The sequence below is a fragment of the Rattus rattus genome, chromosome 4 (assembly GCF_011064425.1).
Source record: "Rattus rattus isolate New Zealand chromosome 4, Rrattus_CSIRO_v1, whole genome shotgun sequence".
NCBI lineage: Eukaryota > Metazoa > Chordata > Mammalia > Rodentia > Muridae > Rattus > Rattus rattus.
Window position 1 is genome coordinate 145,783,083 of NC_046157.1, and position 19,583 is coordinate 145,802,665.

The 19,583-nt window shown below is 46.3% G+C and overlaps 1 protein-coding gene across 2 annotated transcripts in view; it reads right to left on the reverse strand.

Moving 5' to 3' along the window:
* Positions 1-19,583, reverse strand: part of Mreg (melanoregulin) — a 67,852-nt gene that overhangs the window by 45,861 nt on the left and 2,408 nt on the right. The window contains exon 1 of one of the 2 annotated variants that reach the window (XM_032901312.1): positions 7,195-7,332. The exons of the other annotated variant lie outside the window; for it this stretch is intronic. Within the exon in view, the coding sequence (XP_032757203.1) occupies positions 7,195-7,289 (95 nt within the window). The 5' untranslated portion in view covers positions 7,290-7,332. Of the gene's footprint in view, positions 1-7,194; positions 7,333-19,583 lie in introns of those variants that run through there. 2 annotated transcript variants of the gene reach the window in all.

The window sequence follows — 19,583 nt, forward strand, 5'->3', positions numbered from 1 at the left end:
CAAACTTCAAGGCAAGCCCATTACCAGCTGAGCTACCACTCCAGCCCCCCACATACAGGTTTTGAACCAGAGGCAAGGATTCACATCTTCTTCAGACAGGGTCTGGTCTATCAGGCTGACCGTAAACTCACTATATAACCAAGGTGGACCTTGAACTTGGTGTGTCTGTCTGTCTGTCTGTCTGTCTGTCTGTCTGTGTCTCTCTGTGTTGTGTATGTCTCTGTGTGTGTCACTGTGTCATCCTGGCTGACCTGAAACTCTATGTAGACCAGGTGGGCTCAGACCCACAGAGATCCACCCATCTCTGGTATGGAGTGCTGGGATTAAAGGCATGTGTCACCACCTCTCAGAGGCCTTGACCGTCCTGTATTCCTGCTTCCACATCTCCCAAGCACCATACTTACAGGTGTGTGTCATCACAATGTTGTGTTGTTTCCCCTTAGGATTCCTTTTGTTTTATATGCATAGGTGTTTTTGCCTGTATGTACGGCTATGCACCATGTACATGCTTGGTTCCCTTGGAGTCCACATTAGAGCATCAGATTCCCTTGGGACTGGAAGTACAGACAGTTGTGAGCCACCATGGGGGTGGTGGGAATCAAACCTGGGTCCTCCTAGAAGAACACCCATTCTTTTAATAGCTGAGCCATCTCTCCAGTCCCACAAGTGGTTCTCAAATACACTCTCTTATTGGTTATAACCTTGGATTTATTATTTAATTTCTCCATGCTAGGATTCCTCACTTATGCCTAGATAACATCTACCTCTTTTGGTCACAGTGACAATTAACCAACAATATATGCAAATAAATATCTCTTGTGCAAGAGCCTGAATGCAATACGTACTTTGCACATAAGGTTTAAGAATTCTAAAAGCAGATTTCATTTAGAGGTCATCCTTGGAGGCGGGAAGAGGCTGAAGCTGAAGGCATAGCCAAGGGTGACAGGGACAGAGACGTCATCATTCTTTCTTAAGGTATGTGTCACAATTGTTGATGTTTCACTACTCATCATAATTTTTTAGAATAATTTTAAAGCCCGGCAGTGGTGGTGCACAGCTTTAATCCTAGCTTTTGGGAGGCAGGTGGATCTCTGTGAGTTTGAGGCCAGCCTGGTCTACAGAGTGAGTTCCAGGACAGCCAGAGCTACACAGACAAATCCTGCCTCAAAAAAACAAACAAATGAATAAATAAATAAATACAATAAAAATAGTTCAGAAAATCTTATAGATACCAAGCAATTCATAAATGGACAAATATAACAAAAAGTCAAAAATGATTTTATTCCACTCTTACTCCATTGTGACTCCACTGTTCTAGGTACCACAGGGCAAACAAAAGTGAGGATGCAGTCATCAGGTGCTGACCTGAGACCCCTAGTCTCACCGGACTTAAAATATACACCTTATAACTGTGACGCTTGGCTGAAGGCAGGAAGAGGCCCAAGGGTAAAAGTAAAGAGACACCTTAACCTCTTAGGGAGATTTCCCAACATAAGCTCCAAAAGGCAGTAACTGAAATAGGCCTTAATCCTGATCAAAGTTTCTCAGAAGAAAAGGAACTAGGAAGGCTGGAGAGATGGCTCAGTGGTTAGGAGCACTGACTGCTCTTCCAGAGGTCCTGAGTTCAAACCCCAGCAACCGCATGGTGGCTCACAACCATCTGTAATGGGATCTGATGCCCTCTGAAGACATCTGATGTGTCTGAAGACAGCTACAGTGTACTTAAAGATAATAAATACATAAATCTTTTAAAAGAAAGGAAAAAAATAAAAAAAAGGAAGAAACAAACAAACAAACAAACAAACAAAGAAAAGGAACTAGGAAACTGGAGAGATTGCTGCACAAGCAGGAGGACTGAGTTCAAATCTCCAGCACCCATGTAAAAGGCCAAGCATGGCCACATTCACACTCCTGCAGTCCCAGTACTGTGTGGGGTAGATACAAGAGAAACACGGGGTCTTGCTGGCTGCCAGCCTACCTCTATATTCACAACAGAATAATTCATGGTTTGAAGGCAGGATACCAGACATCCTTCTCTGGCTTCTGCTCACACACTCTATACACACACACAAACGCACACACCACACACACACACACACACACACACACACACAGTGGGGAGGGGATACAGAAAATAAAAAGGTTGTCTCTGCTATCAAGTATGACATCAGCAAAGGTGGCAGGTAGGAAGCCAGCTCACTGGTTGGTCACAGACAGAGGCAGTGAATGCAAAATTAGACTCCAGGGAGGAAGAAATGTGACAGAGCAGTTCAACATCATGGCAACAGGTAGCGAGTACCACTGAGAGAGGACCAGTCAGTTCTCTTCACTTGCAACCTTCAAAAAACACGATATCCATCGAACTAGACGTCTGATTTCAGGATTGGATTGGGGAAAGGCCAGGAGCCCAATAAACAGATACTATCTATATGGGTGTGCCCCGCCACTGAACCTAAGCATAGCTTTTATTCCTTTTGCTTATGTGCTTATGTGCATATGTGCAGAGAGTGCAAGTGTGCATGTGTGCACCTGTGGAGGCCCAAGGTTGATGCCAAGAGTCCCGATTGCCCTCCACCTTTTATGTGGAGGCCGGTCTCTTGCTATCTGAAGCTCTCAAGTTTCAGGTAGTCTTGCTAGCCAGCTTGCTTGGGGACTCCTCCTCTGTCCCATCTTCCTGGCACTGGGATTACAGTCTGGCTGACACATCCACCCAGCATTTCACATGGGCTCTGGAGATCCAAATCCCTGTCCTCATGCTAGCAGAGCACAATTTTTACCTGCCGACAGCCTCCCCAGCCCTGCGCATAGCTTTTAGAGCTGTTTCACAAACTAGGTCCACAAACCGTCCACAGCCAAACCACCGAGCATAGTCATAATTACTAAAATGCAGAATCCCAGGCCTGCCCCAGACTTGTTTATCAGTGTCTTTGGGATAGGTACCAGAAGCTGTGTTTTTAGCACACTTACTACATGTTTCCATTTAATAATAATAATACAACAACAACAACCGTAGTCAAGAAGGATGTGGGTGTCCAGGCAACTGCCCTTATGACATTTGCATGTGACGCAGAGGACATCAGAGAATGGTAGTTAAAGATCATAGCATCTCCAAGGTGAATGGTTGGTTAGTCGGGGGGGATCTGAAGGATGTTTTAAGAGAGAAAGGAAGGAGACAATCAGGGGAGAGAAAACACAGAGGCACATCTGAGAACAGAGACTCTTTGCCTTCCCAGAGACATAGTCCCCGCAAAAGCTAAGGACCAAGGTCAAAAATCTGCTCAGGCCGAAGCAAGCTGAGACTGGGAGACTGAGCTGCATGTCCTGGTCTAACAGGCGTCCGAGTGCAGTTCTGAGAAAGGTCTCGGGTGGCCACACATACAGGCGGCAATGTGGCCTCCCCTGATGGTGTTAGCTCTTCCAGGCACTTTAGCTCTCAGAGCTGTAAACGACCGTTCTCAGTAACAGTGCGAACCATCTGGTCACAAGACTTCACCTCATCAGTAAAGGCTTCACCTGGGCTCTGTAGAAACAGAACAGCAGGTCCCATGGCCTAGTAATTCCACTCGGAGAGCTTCACCCAAGGGAGCTGAAACCATGTCTACACAGAAACCTGCACACGAACGTCCGCACACTACTCATAACAGGCAAAAGCAGATATAATCCAAACAGCCATCAACAGGTGAACAGATAAACACAGTATGATAAATCCACACAAAGAAATAATATTCATCCATAAAAAGAAGTCAAGTATTGATACATGCTCCAACACAATAAAGCCTGAAGCCATCTCGCAAAAGGCTGATTATGATCACACTTACAAAAAAAAATACCCCAAACAGGCAAATCAGTAAAGCCAAAGATGTAGATTACTGGTTGCTTGGTAACCACTGTGGTGAGAATAAGAAAAGCGATGGTTAGCCGGGATGCTCTTTTTTTTTTTTTTTTTGAAAGGGGTTAAAAATACACTGAAAATAAACAGTACCAATAGGAGCTGAAGAGATGGCTCAGAGGATAACTGTGCATGTTTCCCAGCCTGATGACCTGAGCTCCTTCTCCAGGACTCACATGCTAAGAGAAGAGAACTGGCTCTCACAAGCGGTCCTCTCTTCTGACTGCCACACATAAGCCATGGCTCAAGCATGCCAACACACACACACAAACACACACACACACACACACAAACACAAACACACACACACACACAAAATATAGCTGTGATAGCTGCATGATTTTGTGCATATACTAAAAGCCAGTGACATACATTAAAACAAAATGGCGGTGGATAGTTCACCAGGCAAAGTATTTGTCATGCCAATGTGAGAGCTAGAGTTTGGATCCCCAGCACCCACATACATGCCAGGCAGGCCTAGTCATCCACCTGTAATTCCAGCTCAGGCGGCAGAGACAGGATCTCCTGAGCAAAGGGACGAGCTAGCAAGCTCTGAATTCCGGTGAGAGACCCAGCCTCAACATACAGGGGTTCGAGAAATCGAGAAGACACCTGAAATCAACCCCGGGCCCCTATATGCACACACATGCCCATGTGAGCACCCATACAAACACGGCTGCATATCACTATCACACACATAAATATGCAATAATAGTAAACTAAAACAATGAATTCAAACAAGATCTTGGGTAGAAAAGAACAAGCAAGTACCCATAGAGATATGGGTGCCACTACCCGGTGCCCATTAATAAGCTGGCCTTCCGAAATGGTTGTATCGAAATGGCGCCGGAATAACACTAAACCACATGACACAAGCCCACTCATACTCACATGCCCAGAAGAATGACATGAAAATTAGTACTAATTAACATTTATGGACTATTTACTATGTTGTCAGACACTCCATTAAGCCCTTGGCCAGTATGACCTCCTTTCCTTTCTCCCTGAAGTCCTCTGAAGTACGTACTAGCATCACCACCCTCAACGAAGACATGAGGAAACTGTGCCACAAAAAACCTGAATAACTCACGGCCAGTCACCCACTTACGTGCGTGACTCGTCCCAGGTAGCTGGACTCGCCAATGCTTGGCTATGCTGCTCCAACTGATGATACCTTCCTTTTTTGTTGTTGTTGTTGTTGTTGGCTTTTTGTTTTTGTTCTTTTTGAGACAGCGTTTCTCTGTGTAGCCCTGGAACTCTCTCTGTAGACCAGGTTGGCCTTAAACTAACAAAGATCTGCCTGCCTCTGCCTCTAAGTGCTGGGATTAAAAGCACGAACCACCACCGCCCGCCACCTTCCCAATTCTTCAACATTTCTTTTTAGATAGGGTTTTGTGTTTAAACTTCCTTAGCCAAGGCAACTTTGAACACCTGATTCTCCTGCCTCCCAACCTAAGTGCTGAGATTATAAGCCTGCTCCACCATGCCGGACTAACTTCTAAAGAAAAGAAAGAGAGAGAGAGAGAGAGAGAGAGAGAGAGAGAGAGAGAGAGAGAGAGAGAAAGGAAGGTAGGTCACAAACTTCACGAACTGTCACCCAGTGAGCATAAAGCAAGACAGGCGAGGGTCTCGATTTCAAAATAAAAGGTACCTAAAGTCCAGCAATTCTAGGGTAAAAAAGCACTGGGGGGAGGGGGGGGACAAAATGAAAACTGGCTGAAACTAAACTCAAGACTATATTTCGTAATAACCTAGAGCCTGGAGTCCAGAGATAAAAATCTACACTGTTACCTATTGCCTTTTAAATTAAAGGTAGATAATTCAGTTTCTCCAAGCCCAAAGTAATCTCAAATCTAGGCAAGAGGGCTATTAGCAAAAACAACCAAACGTAGTACGGTAGCCTGGAGAGGTGGAGAACACCTTTAATCAGAGCACTCAGGAGACAAGTGGATCTCTGAATTAGAGGTCAGCCAGGTCTACAGGTCAACATAGTAAGATAGTGTGTGTGTGTGTGTGTGTGTGTGTGTGTGTGTGTGTGTGTTGTTGTTGTTGTTGTTGCTGTTGCTGTTGTTGTGTGTATGTATATAGTGCCTTGTGTGTCTGGATATATTTCACGAAACACCTCACCAAATAACAAAAGGATAAATCCGAGGCCTAAATCCCAAGCGGGAGATGGAAAGGCGCAGCGTGATCAGACGAGGCTGCTTTAGGAAAGGGAAGAAGGCAAAAGGTCACCGCTGGCCGTGAGCTCGGGGAGACTAAGAGTAGATTGTTCCTACAGGGGCAAGTACACCGTGCTTAATGCGCTGGAAAATAGGAGCAGACAGGCAGGATGGGTTATGTAACTCCAAAGTCAGGGGAAGTGTCTGAACTTGACAGAGTAAGGAAAGGTAAACCACGCTGTGCTTGGGGAAAGAGTTGTGCAAGCATGATTTATTCGTTGCGTGTCCCTTAAGGAAGAGAGGCTCTGGCTTCTGAGCTTCTTCACCAAGCCTAGAATTCCACCCTATATCCTGTGCCCTAATTTCATTCTAAATATTCTGTTCCCTGGGGCACGACTTGGTGGGACTTCATTCATTTTTTTTTTTTTAGAACATAAGGTTAACCTGGCATGGTGGAACTTAATTTCAGCAAACTCGCAATAGAAAAAGAAAATCATTTTAGGGAACAGTAAAAATCACAGTCCCGGCTCTTCTCTCTCTAGGAGCCGGTACCCACAGTTGGGTATGTCTTATTTCTGAGTGCCTTTTCTTCTATCCCTTATGCTTTTATCTATATTAAAGTATTTCTTTTAAGTCAGACAAAGCTATGCATAGAGTTCCTTCACAAGGCCTCTTAGCGCTTTTGCTAATGAGCATTAAATTTCCTCACATGTCACAGCTTAAGCTACACCGAAACAGTCGATAGGTTGTCTCTCAGCACGCCTAGTTTTATCACGAGAAAGATTTCCTCAGTCACTGAAAGAGACTTCTTTCGGTCATGACACTGGACGAGCTAGCCAAACTTTTTTGCTCAGTGCCACGGAAACCCACGTTCGTCCATCTCATCCGATGAGACCCCTTCTGGAAACTTCTCTTCCTAGCCTTGCCCCTGCATCTGTCAGTGGCATTTCCCAGGGGCATTCGCTGTCTCCGAAGAGCCAAACAAAATCTTGAGTCAAGGATCCAGAGCTTAAAACGTCTTGTCCGAGACACACAGTGCGGGGACCCGGGGCCGGGTGGCGCCGCTGCGTGACCTCACAGCACCCCCTTCCCCGGTTCAGAGGACACCCGGGTCCCCACCCCGTGAGGCAGCCCGGTACGCACCTGACCAGCGGCTCCTTCTCGGGCCGCGCGGGCTCCTCCAGGCACCGGCACGGGCAGCAGCAGCAGGCGCTCCGCAGCCAGCGGCGCAGCCCCATGGGGAGCGAGGCCGGGCGCCGGGATCCCGGAGCCGGGCGCGCGATGGCGGCTGGGGCACGGGGACAGGGACGGGGACGGCCGCGGCGTCACGGGCCGGGCCGTGAGCATCACGCCGCGGCCGGCCGGGGAGACGCAAGCCGCGCGTTTGCCGCGGGAGCTTTTCCCTCTCTCTTTTAATTCCCTGGGTGCCGCCCGAGCGCATGCGTCCCCGCGACGCCCCGCTGCCGCCCTCTAAGGAGCGAACGCGCTCTAGGCGCAGCGCAGAACCCCGGGGGTGACCGCTGGGCAGCGGGGGGTCTGAAGCGCGTGGCCGAACCCAACCGTCCTTTTAATTGGCTTCACTGCAGAGGAAGTGAAAGGTCTCCCTCCCACAATACACGCTTTGAAAAAGTTTTTTTTTTTTCAAACGTCCAGTCCCTGAACAGTCTTAGGGGGGTGGAATAAAAAGCAACCGCCTGTGAGTTCTACAACTGTTACATTATGATAGAGATGTATTTTTGTAAAGTACCAAGTGGATGCTGGGAACCGAATCCTGACTTCTGTAGCAATAAATGCTCTTAACCACCAAGCCATCTCTCTCTCCAGACCCCAATTTTTTTTTAATGTCCAAGCAGATTACCGCACCAATTTTTGTTCTTTTTTGTTTTACCTTTTGAAATTAAAACATTACACCCCCCTCACCCCACCCCACCCACGCCGCACTTCCTCCTTTCCTACCTCCAACCCTTCCCATGCACACATTTGTGCCTGGCTTGTTTAACTAATGTCATGTAGACCGTACTGCATCCCAGTGTGTGCCTTTCTGTCTTCCTCACCCAGACCTACTCTTATGGATGCCAGTGCGTTATGTAAGACGGTGAACACGGTATACACGTAAACCAATCCCAGACGGTTTTACTAAGGTAGGGCTGCAGTACACGTCCTTGATGTAGTTAGGAGCATCTACATCAACTGAATAAAGATGTGGCAGTTGACTTGCTGTGTCATAAGATGCCCCTTTAATCTTTTTAAAAAATTAAACAAGATTTTAAAGATTTATTTATTTATTTTGTATATGAGTACACTGTAGCTGTCTTCAGACACACCAGAAGGGGACATCAGATCCCATTACAGATGGTTGTGAGCCACCATGTGGTTGCTGGGATTTGAACTCAGGACCTCTGGAAGAGCAGTCGGTGCTCTTAACCACTGAGCCATCTCTCCAGCCCTAAACAAGATTTTAAAATGATTTATTTTTGTGAGTACACTGTTGCTGTCTTCAGACACACCAGAAGAGGGCACCAGATACCATCACAGATGATTGTGAGCCACCTTGTGGTTGCTGGGAATTGAACTCAGGATCTCTGGAAGAGCAGTCAGTGCTCTTAAACCCTGAGCCATCTATCCAGACCGCCCCTTTAATTTCGATGAATCTTGCCAAATTGCTCTCCAGTGAGCAATTCAAATTTAGACTCTGGCATACGGATGTCTTATCTTCAATATAAGATACAACGGGTGATGGTTTGTGAATGCACAGCCCTGGGAGTGGCCCTATTAGGAGGTGTAGGTGTGTCACTGTGGGTGTGGTCTTTCATCCTAGCTGCCTGGAAGCCAGTATTATGCTAGCAGCCTTCAAATGTAGATAGAGAACTCTCAGCTCTTTGTGTACCATGCCTGCCTGGATGCTGCCATGTTCCTAATTTGATGATAATGGACTGACCTTCTGAACTTGTAAGCCAGCCCCAATTAAATGTCCTTATAAGAGTTGCCTTAAAAAAAAAAAAAAAAAAAAAAAAAAAGAGTTGCCTTGGCCATAGTGTCTGCTCACAGCAGTAAAACCCTAAGACAGAAGGTATTTTTGCATTTTTGTTTTGTCTTTGCCAGTCTGATTTATTTGAGATGTATTTACTCTCAGCTATGTTCAAGGCATGCTTTAAGACGAGGATACAGCAGTAAATAAGACCAGCAAAGAGTGAACATTCTGGGGTGAGGGGGTTGGACAAACGAAATAAACACTTACCAAGTATGTTAACATTAAATTAGTATAGACTATAGAAAAAAATAAAAAAAAAAAAAAGGGGGGGGGGACAAGTGCCACAGAGCAGTGTGTGTCTAGAGGTCAAACCCAGGGTCTTGCTCACACCAGACTCAAGCCCTGAGCTACAGCCCCAGGCCCCCAGTATTTTATTTTGAAAAGGTCTCATGTAACCCAGGATGATTTTGAACTCCCTATATAGCTGGATGTGACCTTGAACTTCTGACCCTCCTGCCTCTCAAGGGTTGAGATTACAGGTATGTGCTGCCACGCCCAGTTTATACAGTGCTAGAGATCTAACTCAGGACTTTATGTTAGTCCCACACCATCCCAGCCCACTGACTGTGTCTCTCTAACGATTGAACCAAGAGGTTAGCATTGAGCCTTAAGAAAGATCATGTCCAGTTTATGCCTACTTTTAAATTAATATTCTCTCTTATTTGAATTTTAGGACATAACAGTTGGAGTTCCCTTCTTAAAGCACACTTATTACATCTGTTTATTCGGCAGGGGCGGGGCGGCTATGAGCGCTCTGACACACATGTGGGGTTCGGAGGACATCTTGCAGGAAGGAGTTGGTTCTCTTCTTCCACCATGTGGGTCTCAGGAATCCAACCAAGTTTGTCTGGCTCCCCTTTCACTGAGCCATTGAGAGACTGCCCTGTTTGTTGGCTCTTTAAGACTCATCACCTCGGCTCAGTGGTAGAGTGCTTGCCTAGGAAGCGCAAGGCCCTGGGTTCGGTCCCCAGCTCCGAAAGTGTGTCTTCCTGGGAGTTGGCTCCCTTCCTGCTTCTCTCATCTTCATAAGCTACAGGAAACCACTGTGCTTCTCCACCTTCAGCTTCTCCTCCACCTTCAGCTTCTCCTCCACCTTCAGCTTCTCCTCCACCTTCAGCTTCTCCTCCACCTTCAGCTTCTCCTCCACCTCCAGCTCTGTGGCTGAGCACACTTCCCCTTTCGGATATCCTTCGCAGGGAAGCCGTGAGCTTCCCCTTTCACAGTGGTGCCCCACTGCTCTTCCGCTGCTCCTCCGCTCTGCTGCCTGCCTTGAGGCCAGCACCTCGCCAACCACACACAGTCGCATCTGACATTTACCAAGAGCGCCTGGGTACCTGATGTCAGGGGAGTTGGCAGTCCCCTGGGGCAACTGGTGACTTACAGGGCCATCAGCTGCTTGTTTTGAGAGCAGAACTAGGAAAGGGGCCAGCCACTATTTTTAGAGTTCTCTGTGTCAAGGAAAACCCTGAGTCGGTCTGGGTCTGTTTTGAAAACAATTAGTGTAGTTTGGAGTCCTTCCTCACACACCCCCAACCTTTCGGAATTTACTGACAATTGCTGAGAGCGGGAGGGGGAAAGGGCTCGTGCAGAAGGGAAAATGAGAAAATCCAAATGTTTAAATCCCAATGCTACATCATTGGTGGGTTCCACCAAAATTCTCTAGTGTTTGTGTGGGAAGTTCTGCTGAATTTTGGTGACGCTACTCAGGAGTTGCACCTCTCCCTAAGAGATGTAAGGCACAGTGGAGAACCATGGTGGTTCCGAGAAATCACATCAAGAAGTCCCATGAGGGCCAAGGACATGGCTCAGTGGGGAAAGGTGCTTGCTGCCAAACCTGGCAGCCTGAGTTTGATCTCCAGAACACACATGCACGGTAGGAGGGACTGACTCCCCAAAAGACCTCTGACCTCCACATGCACATCATGGCATACACACACACACACACACACACACACACACACACACACACACACACGCACGCACGCACACGCACACGCACCGCTAGAGAGATAGTTCAGCAGTTAGAAGCACACACTGGTTTTGCAGATGACCTGAGTTCAGTTCCTAGAATACACATCAGACCACTCACATCTGCCCCTGACTCCAGCTCCAGGGGAACTGGAAGCCACTGGCCTCTATGGATAAATGCACTCATGTGGACATTACCCACACTCAAATGCACATGCATACATTTAAAAAGGCCAGCCATAGCCATGTGTGTGTGTTTGTTTGAAACAGGGTTTCTCTGTAGTCCTGGCTGCCCTAGAACTCACTTTGTAGACCAGGCCGGTCTCTGCCTCCTGGTTTAGTGGTATAGGCCTTTAATCCCAGCTCTCGGAGGACAGAGATAGGCAGATTTTGGTGCGTTTGGAGCCAGCTTCATCTACATAGACAGTTCTAGGTGACCCAGAGCTAAACAGTGAGACCCTGTCTCAACAACAACAACAACAACAACAACAACAAGAATAAAATAAAATAACAGGGGCTGGAGAGGGGGCTCAGCAGTTAAGAGAACTTGCTCTTCTTGCAAAGAATGTATGCTCAGTTTCCAGCACCCACATGGGAGCTCACAACCGCCTATAACTAACTCCAGAGAATCCTAGTGCCTACAGGCACCTGCACATATGTGATGAACTTACACACATGAAGAAAAAACTCTCACACACATAAAACAATGTTATTAAAAAAAAAAAAAAAAAAAAAAAAAAAGAGGACTAGACCAATAGCGCAGTGGTTAAGAGCACTGACTGCTCTTCCAGAGGTCCCGAGTTCAATTCCCAGCAACCACATGGTGGCTCGCAACCATCTGTAATGAGATCCGATGCCCTCTTCTGGTGTGTCTGAAGAGAGCAACAGTGTGCTCACATAAAATAAATAAATCTTTGAATAAATACTGGATTTTTTTAAAGTTCCATGACTAAATATCACCAAGAGAAAAACAGGGTGAGGGGTTCTTAGAGTCACTGTTTTTATCGTTTGCTATTGTTTTGTTTTGTTTTTGAAACAGGGTCTCATTATGTAGCCCTGGCTATCCTAAAACTCACTCTGTAGACCAGGCTGGCATGAAACTCAGAGATCCACCTCCTTCTGCCTCCCGAGAGATGGAATTAAAGATGTATGTTGCCTGTAATTTTAAAAACATGCTCCCCCTTTCCTAGGAGGGCAGCCCTTGCTCCTGGCTTAGCTGCCGCTGACCCCCACCCCCGACTTGCTGACCCCACTCCCCATTTGCTCCGTGGTCCCGACAACCGCCAGCTACCTCCTTTTCTGGGAGCTGCCCCAGCTACTGGGAGTGATCCCAGTCCCTACCGACTTAGCTTCGCCAAGCCACCATCAACAATCCAGTTTCTCTGTATCTCTGCCCACCTTTGCTCTGAGAAAGAAAAACATTTAGACAGCTTTAATCTCTTAGAACTTGTCAGATAGCACAATTGTTGGGCGCAGAATCTCCTGCCCTAACCTTATCAGCTAACTTGTATCAGCTAGCCTATATCGGCCACCAGTTCTAGCTACCCCCAAGACCTTACATGGTTGTTAATGTGTTTCTCACACCAAAGCCTGGCCGAAAAACCCCTTTCTCTTTCCCAGTGTCTCCTCTTCCTCCTGGGACCCGGAAGTTCTACCTTTACCCTTTGCCCAGCAATTGGCTCCTGCCTTCTTTATTGACCAAATCAAAAACCAATTAGGGAACCAGACCTTACTATCAGCACCTCCCCCCTACAGACGTGTGCCACTATGGCCAGCTGATGCACGTGTTTCTGCATCTACAATATCCCCATCTCTCCTTTGTCTTTTAAATACTCTCAATTCTGCAGGTTGCACATGACTGAAGATACCCTACCACCCCTTGCTCCTTATCCTCTAAAGGAACAGGCTATGACCAAAACAAGCTGATCAAATACACCTCCGACAGTTTACATCTTAAACACCAGAAGCCAATGATAGAGGACGCTTAAGGTTGAAATGTGAATTACTTTAGGAGCAGTTACTTGAAGAGGAGACTACAGGCCATTGCTACTCAGGTGCCTGGAACATCCCTACAGGACTTTTCCCATTCTCTGTGAGTTACTCAATATTCTTTCTACTTACTAGGGACAACTTTTGTGACACTTTACAGTCTGGTGAAGGGCAGGAAAAGGATCTAGGTGACAGAGGGAGAGCTAATCAAGGAGCATTTCCTGTACTTAGGCGGTGTCCAAAGCACAACAAGGTTTTGTGTTGCTATTTCTCTGCTTGGCTTCTCCACCCTTCTGTCCATCACCTGTGGTTCCTAGAATGCCAGACACATCCTAAATTTCTAAGCTGTTTTTACTCAGTGCTGGCTGCTACTCAAGTTCACCTCACTCCAAAAACACCCCCCAAAAACCTTAATACTATAGTCTGTGCTCCTTCTTCAGCTCCAGTATGAAAATCATTTCTGTTCCCCTCAAAATTCAGCGGGGTCTCTTCACCGAACTACTTCAAACCTGGAAAGAGCTCAGCTTTCAGAAGGATGCCCTCCTGAGTTCAATCCCCAACACTAGGGATTAAAAACATATGAGGAAACATGCAAATGGTACCAAGAGAGTCTTATTCAAGAAATTTTGACTCTCACAGACTAACCTTGTAAAAATCAAAGTTTGTCAACAACTCCCAGTACCTGGGCTAAATTTGAACGGCCATCACTGGACAGAAATCAGCTGCTAATTACCACTAGCGACAACACTCGGACAGGTACAAGTGCAAAAGGAAGTCCCTTAATCTGTACTGCCAGCTATTGACATCACAACTAGACCCAGGCCCTAGGGCATAAAGGCTTGGTCTGCATTTATCCTGGGCTGAGTTGGTGCCACTCTCATGCCTTCAGCAGTCCTGGATTGCACATCCCTCTTAGTTAACTCAGCACACAAGGAATACCTCCCTCCCCACCACTCAACCAATAGGCCTGGGCCTGGCTCTTGTTGGCCCACAGTAGACCCGATGGTCTGTGCACAGATGGAGGGAACCGCTTCATAGGCTATGCAAGTGTCATGTGCATCTATGCAGTGCTCAAGAGAAGAGCCAGTAGCAGGCAGGAAAAGTGAGATCTTGGACTAAGAGCAGGAAAAGGGTGGTTTCCTAAGGAAAACATCTGTGGGCACAAGAGGCATGGCTCCAGGAAGGCAAAAGACTTCTATACTCTTCCCTATATTTAACTGCACTGTTTAACCAACAATGTTCTATATAAACTCTCTGGGCAGAGCTAAATCGTCCCCGACAAATGCTGATACACCAGGTGAACTGTGACTCTCTGTGCGTTACAGATGCGGCCGTCTGCAGTGGAAAGGGTTGACCTCACAAGGAATGCAAGTCCTAAGTCGTGTCAGGCGCCAAACCCCACAATCCAGCCTGCAGAAGCTTTTCACGACAGGGAAGCAAAGTGTGCATTGCCTCTCCTCCGGCAGCAAATGATAACCACCTAAAATTATTTGCCTGTGCAAATATTTATTACCAACCTTTTGAGATTGGTTCTGAGCCCAATATCTTACGAAATACATCTAAAGATGACAAATGGGCTATTGATACTCGAAAAAATGAATCCAGAACAAAAATTGGAAAATTATGAAATTCACATGTCTGTGCCCAGCCTTTGATTCCTGCAGCTCGAGGTAAGGTCTGTCTTACCTCAGCCATCTTCCCACAAGCAAGTCTACACCCATAGCTGTCCATACCACTCTACGGGTAAAGCCATATCCACTGAAAAAGGCGAGAGTCACGAAGCTATCACAGCTTTTTTTTTTTTTTTTTTTTTTGGAGCTGGGGACCAGAACAGGACCTTGCTGCTTCCTAGGTAAGCGCTCTACCACTGAGCTAAATCCCCAGCCTCCTATCACAGCTTTTTGTCACAGTTGCAGCAAGGCTGAGCCCAATGCAGCAATCGTGGCCCTCCTGTCTCTAACTTTTGCATTTTGGTCTCTGCATGTGGTATTCTTAGGGACTTCCTCCTTTTCTTTAAGATTCATTTATTTATATATGTAAGTACACTGCCACTGTATTCAGAACACCAGAAGAGGGCACCGGATCCCATTACAGATGGTTGTGAGCCACCATGTGGTTGCTTGGAATTGAACTCAGGACCTCTGGAAGAGCAGTCAGTGCTCTTAACCGCTGAGCCATCTCTCCAGCCCTCTTGGGGACTTTCTGCATTATGATTCATTGTATGTCTTCGTCTGAGAAGATTATGTCTGAGTGTTTCTAGGAAAATCCTAAAACTAACTTTATGCGGCCCTTTAGTCTTCCTTATGCCCTGGAGATCTTTAAGCACAGGTAAGCACATAGCTAGATGAGGCCTTTACTCCAGGAATCTTCTTGGGGTCTCTGTCTCTGAGCAAACACAAACAGTATAAATGGTGCAGGGTAAACAGAGACAATTGACAAGCTCTAACTGGCCAGGAAAAAAAAGGGGTTATAGATTCAAGACCTTCCTTTACAATAGGATTAGAGCTCTCTGACCCCTGGAAGAACAGAACTCAGCAATTAAGATAGGTTGAATAAAACCTATCATCCTACTTTATAGAAAAGAAGTTAGGTATCAGTATTTGCTATTCATAAAGAAAGGTTCGTATATCTTCTGTTTGTCTGGAATGCTTTCACACTACAAACACTGCCAGCCTAAAAGCAGACTGTCATATAGTAAGTTGGTGTGCTTTGGAGGGGACATTCTTTAGATTCTTCACATTGGAGTTATAGACTGATAATGCAAATAAAAACCTGTTCTGTTTGTATTTTCTGGTTGTGACTGAACTGGTAATCCTGGACATGTAATGAAAAAAATCAAACAGATAAGCTATACTTCTTGGGGAATCATTAGTCTGTCTTTATTCTGTGAAACCTGTATAAACAAAGAAGCAATGTGGTTGTTAGTCAGTCAGATGCAGAAGAGGTCTGATTGCTACTCAGAGCTGCAAGATTCCCCTGACCATTCCACCTGACTCCCTCCCTCTCCTCTCAGCCTCCTTAACTCCTCTTGGGAAGGAGCCCTGTCAAAACAACAGCTGGGTACCCCTACCATCAAACCACCTCATCACCTCACCACGGCAAGCACTGCTAAAGCCTCCTGAGTGTTCACAATGACAGAACCAGGGAATGAGATCTAGATTCTGATGTCTTCTCACCCTGCAAGGACATCTCCCTCCTCCCCCTCCCACCCTGTCCCAGCAACCCATGTTCTCCAAGGTCTTATGACATTAAACCCAAGGATAAGCAGAGCAGGACCTCTCACACTGTGCCTCTTTCCAATTAAACACCAATAAGCAGCCACTGACCCCTACTTGTTGCATGAAGTCACAAAATCACAAACTAAAAGAAAAGCTACAAGAACCGTAACAAATCTCAGCTCTTGGGAGGCAGATGTCGGCAGATCGCTGTAAGTCTGAGGCCAGCCTTGCCTGCATAGCAAGTTCCAGGCTAGCTAATAATTTGTTCATATTTGTTCCTAGGACCTTATAAAGACTTGCCCCAAGTCCTAAGCCCAGATCCTACCAATCTCATTGGCATGAATAAACACGTTTATGGCTATGAGGTTTTTGCCTCCTGTTGCTTTATTTATCCATTCCACCTGCTGAGATGTAAACAGGCCATGGGCCTGCAACTCTCCCACGGGATGTCTACAAAGATGAAGTAAGGTAAGCCTATCAGGGTTGCCCTAAATCCTGGATAATTCTCCTTGCTGCCACCTTGTGGCTCTCACTGTAAATGAGCTGAAGTCTACAGGATAGAGCCAAAGACCAAAACTAGATCAGCAAACTGGCTTTCATTCCTCCAGCAAAGCTGCAGCAGCCCCATGCCTCAAAGGACTCGCTTTTAAAGTCTCAGCAGCATTTAAATGAGGTTTCAGCTGACTCCAAGCTGTTCTCAGTCTGTGAATGCTCAGCTAAATGGAAAAGGATTCCTCTCTTTTAGCTATCAAAGTAATAGGCAATATGTGTGTGTGTGTGTGTGTGTGTGTGTGTGCGCGCGCGCGTGCACACACACACATACATTTGGGTTTTTTGAGACATGGTTTCTCGGTGTAGCCCGGAATGTCCTAGAACTCATTCTGTACACCAGGCTGGTCTCGAACTCACAGACTCTGCCACCCAAGTGCTGGGATTAAAGGCATGTGTTGCCACTGTCAAGCTGTTTCTTAAATTATATAAAAGAACTCCAACAAACAAAATTGAAATTTTAAAATGAATTTATTCCCCTTTTATCTATTTAGATAATTTGTCTTGACGGCCTAATAAACACAATTCTACAAAAAAGATCCCTCTTTTGGTTAAATGTGCTGGCGAGAGATTTTTAACTATATATTCATGATTGGAGCAAGATATGGTGGTCCACACCTTTAAGCCTGTTAGCTGTAACTCTTTTGTTTCATGCCTGTCAGTCATCCCATATTGCCAACACAAAAGCAGCTTGACGTTAAACAGAGGAAAATAGTTTGCCTCAGAGCGAAGTCAAGTTGACTGTATATTCTGAGGTTTATTTTCCTCCTTTTCTTTTTCTTCCTTCTCTTTCTTCTTGAAAATTATCCAATTGTAGCCTTCACTCAGAGCCAAGCAAGGTTAACGAGTTACTTCTAAACTACTAAAAACCTTGGAAGAAGGCTGCCCGCCCCACAGTGCTCCCTGCACATGCTCAGAAGCTCACTGTGGTTCTCTGCCTATAAACTGAGCCCAAAAAATATTCGTGGTTGTAACTTACAGCTCTTGACTCTGAGCTACAGACCCAGCCAAGTCTTGGGGTTTGTGTTCAACAAATCATCCCTGTTTAATGAATGGTTTGTGCATCAATTCAGACCTCAACAAATCCCAACACTTAGGAGACAGAAGCAAGTGGATCTCTGTGAGTTTGAGGCCAGTGTCGTGTCGTCATCTATACAAATGAGTTCTAGGCAAGTCAAAGATACACAATGAGAACCTGTCTTTTTTAAAAAAAAAAATCTGAATATAGTTTGCTAACTATATTCTAGTACTTCCTAACGACACTGTAGACTGTACATGACACTCCCTAGTGATGTTGCCCCCACTGTATTTTGTGATGTCACAAGGAAAACTGCCCCCATGTAATGTCACACGGCCGTATATGACTCTGCATTATACAGTTCTAAGGAGGTGCCCGAGACTCCGTAGAGATGATGTGAGCAACACAGGCTGGACATGGCCAAGAACCAGAACATATCTGGTTCCGAGGGGGCCTGGAGGAAGGGAGCTTCCCCTGAGCACAGCCTGTGAAGCTGTCACATAAAGGTGGCTGTTGCCAATGAGGACAGGCTATGCTGTGTGCCAGGTCTCAGGGAAATGTGTCATTCACTTAAATGTTTGATTTGACCAAAGCGGAGTACGGCTCTCACTGTGAGAAGTTTGCTAAGTACCTCTAACCTCACCTCTTCCTTCTGAAGCAGAGCCTCTGCAGGATTTTCCACCATAAGTTCTGTCCCAGCCCACCCCCAATCTAAAAAGGCTGGTTACTGCCAAGGCATAGTGAGACATGCTTGTAATTCAGATACTCTTGACCCTGGAGCACAAGGATCAGGAGTTCAAAGCCAGCCTGGACTACCCTTTAGCACAAGAGGGAGGGGAGGGAGAGAAAAGGAGGACTTAATCACGTCAGGTAGGGATATTTTACTGAACCATCCCTCCCTATCCTTTAAATTGCTCTTAAATATCAGGCACAAAGACTGGGTACCTGACTTTCTTGCAGGTCCCTTGGATTCATCACGAATGCCCCAGCCCCAGGGAGACCCATCTCTGTCCACTTAGTTTCCATGCAGTCTCTAAACATGAGGAATTGGTGCAACGGGCTGAACTCCAAAGGAGAGGATAGTTCCTCCACAGGTCTTGGCATCTTAAAAAGGTAAAAATGCTCCCCCCCATCCCCCGTCCCTGACAATGCACATCTTAGAAGAAATGGAAAAGACAAAGTGGAGAAATCCTTAGTTGTGGCCCCACGCATATGCAGGAGAGGTTACTTTAAAGACATAGAAAGTAAACAAAGACCACAGTTCTCAGTTACGACTGGCACCCAGAGCCAAGCTTCCCAACTCAGCCTTCCTTCCTTTGCAGGAATACCTCAGCAAGTGGCCAATTACCTCTGACCCTTTCTCTCCCCTCACCCTTCTCTGAGACAGGGTCTCTCCATGTAGCACCGGCTGTCCTGGAACTCACTCTATAGACCAGGCTAACCTTGAACTCCCAGAGATCTGCTTGCTCCTCCTCAGCACTAAGATTAAGGGTGTGTACCACTATGTCCAGCATGACAATAATCTCGACAGCCTTCCTAAATCCATTTTCAAAACAGTGTTAACCTGGAACCCACAACTGCTGGTTCGGAGTAGAATCCCTCCCCTGTGTGGATCCTCACAGCAGCACACGTGGATTTGTTGTATGATGGGTAAAGATTGGTTTGTCTCGCGTCACACACAGCTACTGTAATGGCTGACAGGGATCAGTCCGGGCCCTCGTTACTTGGTTTTGATTCACTGTGGAAAAGCTAAGGCATG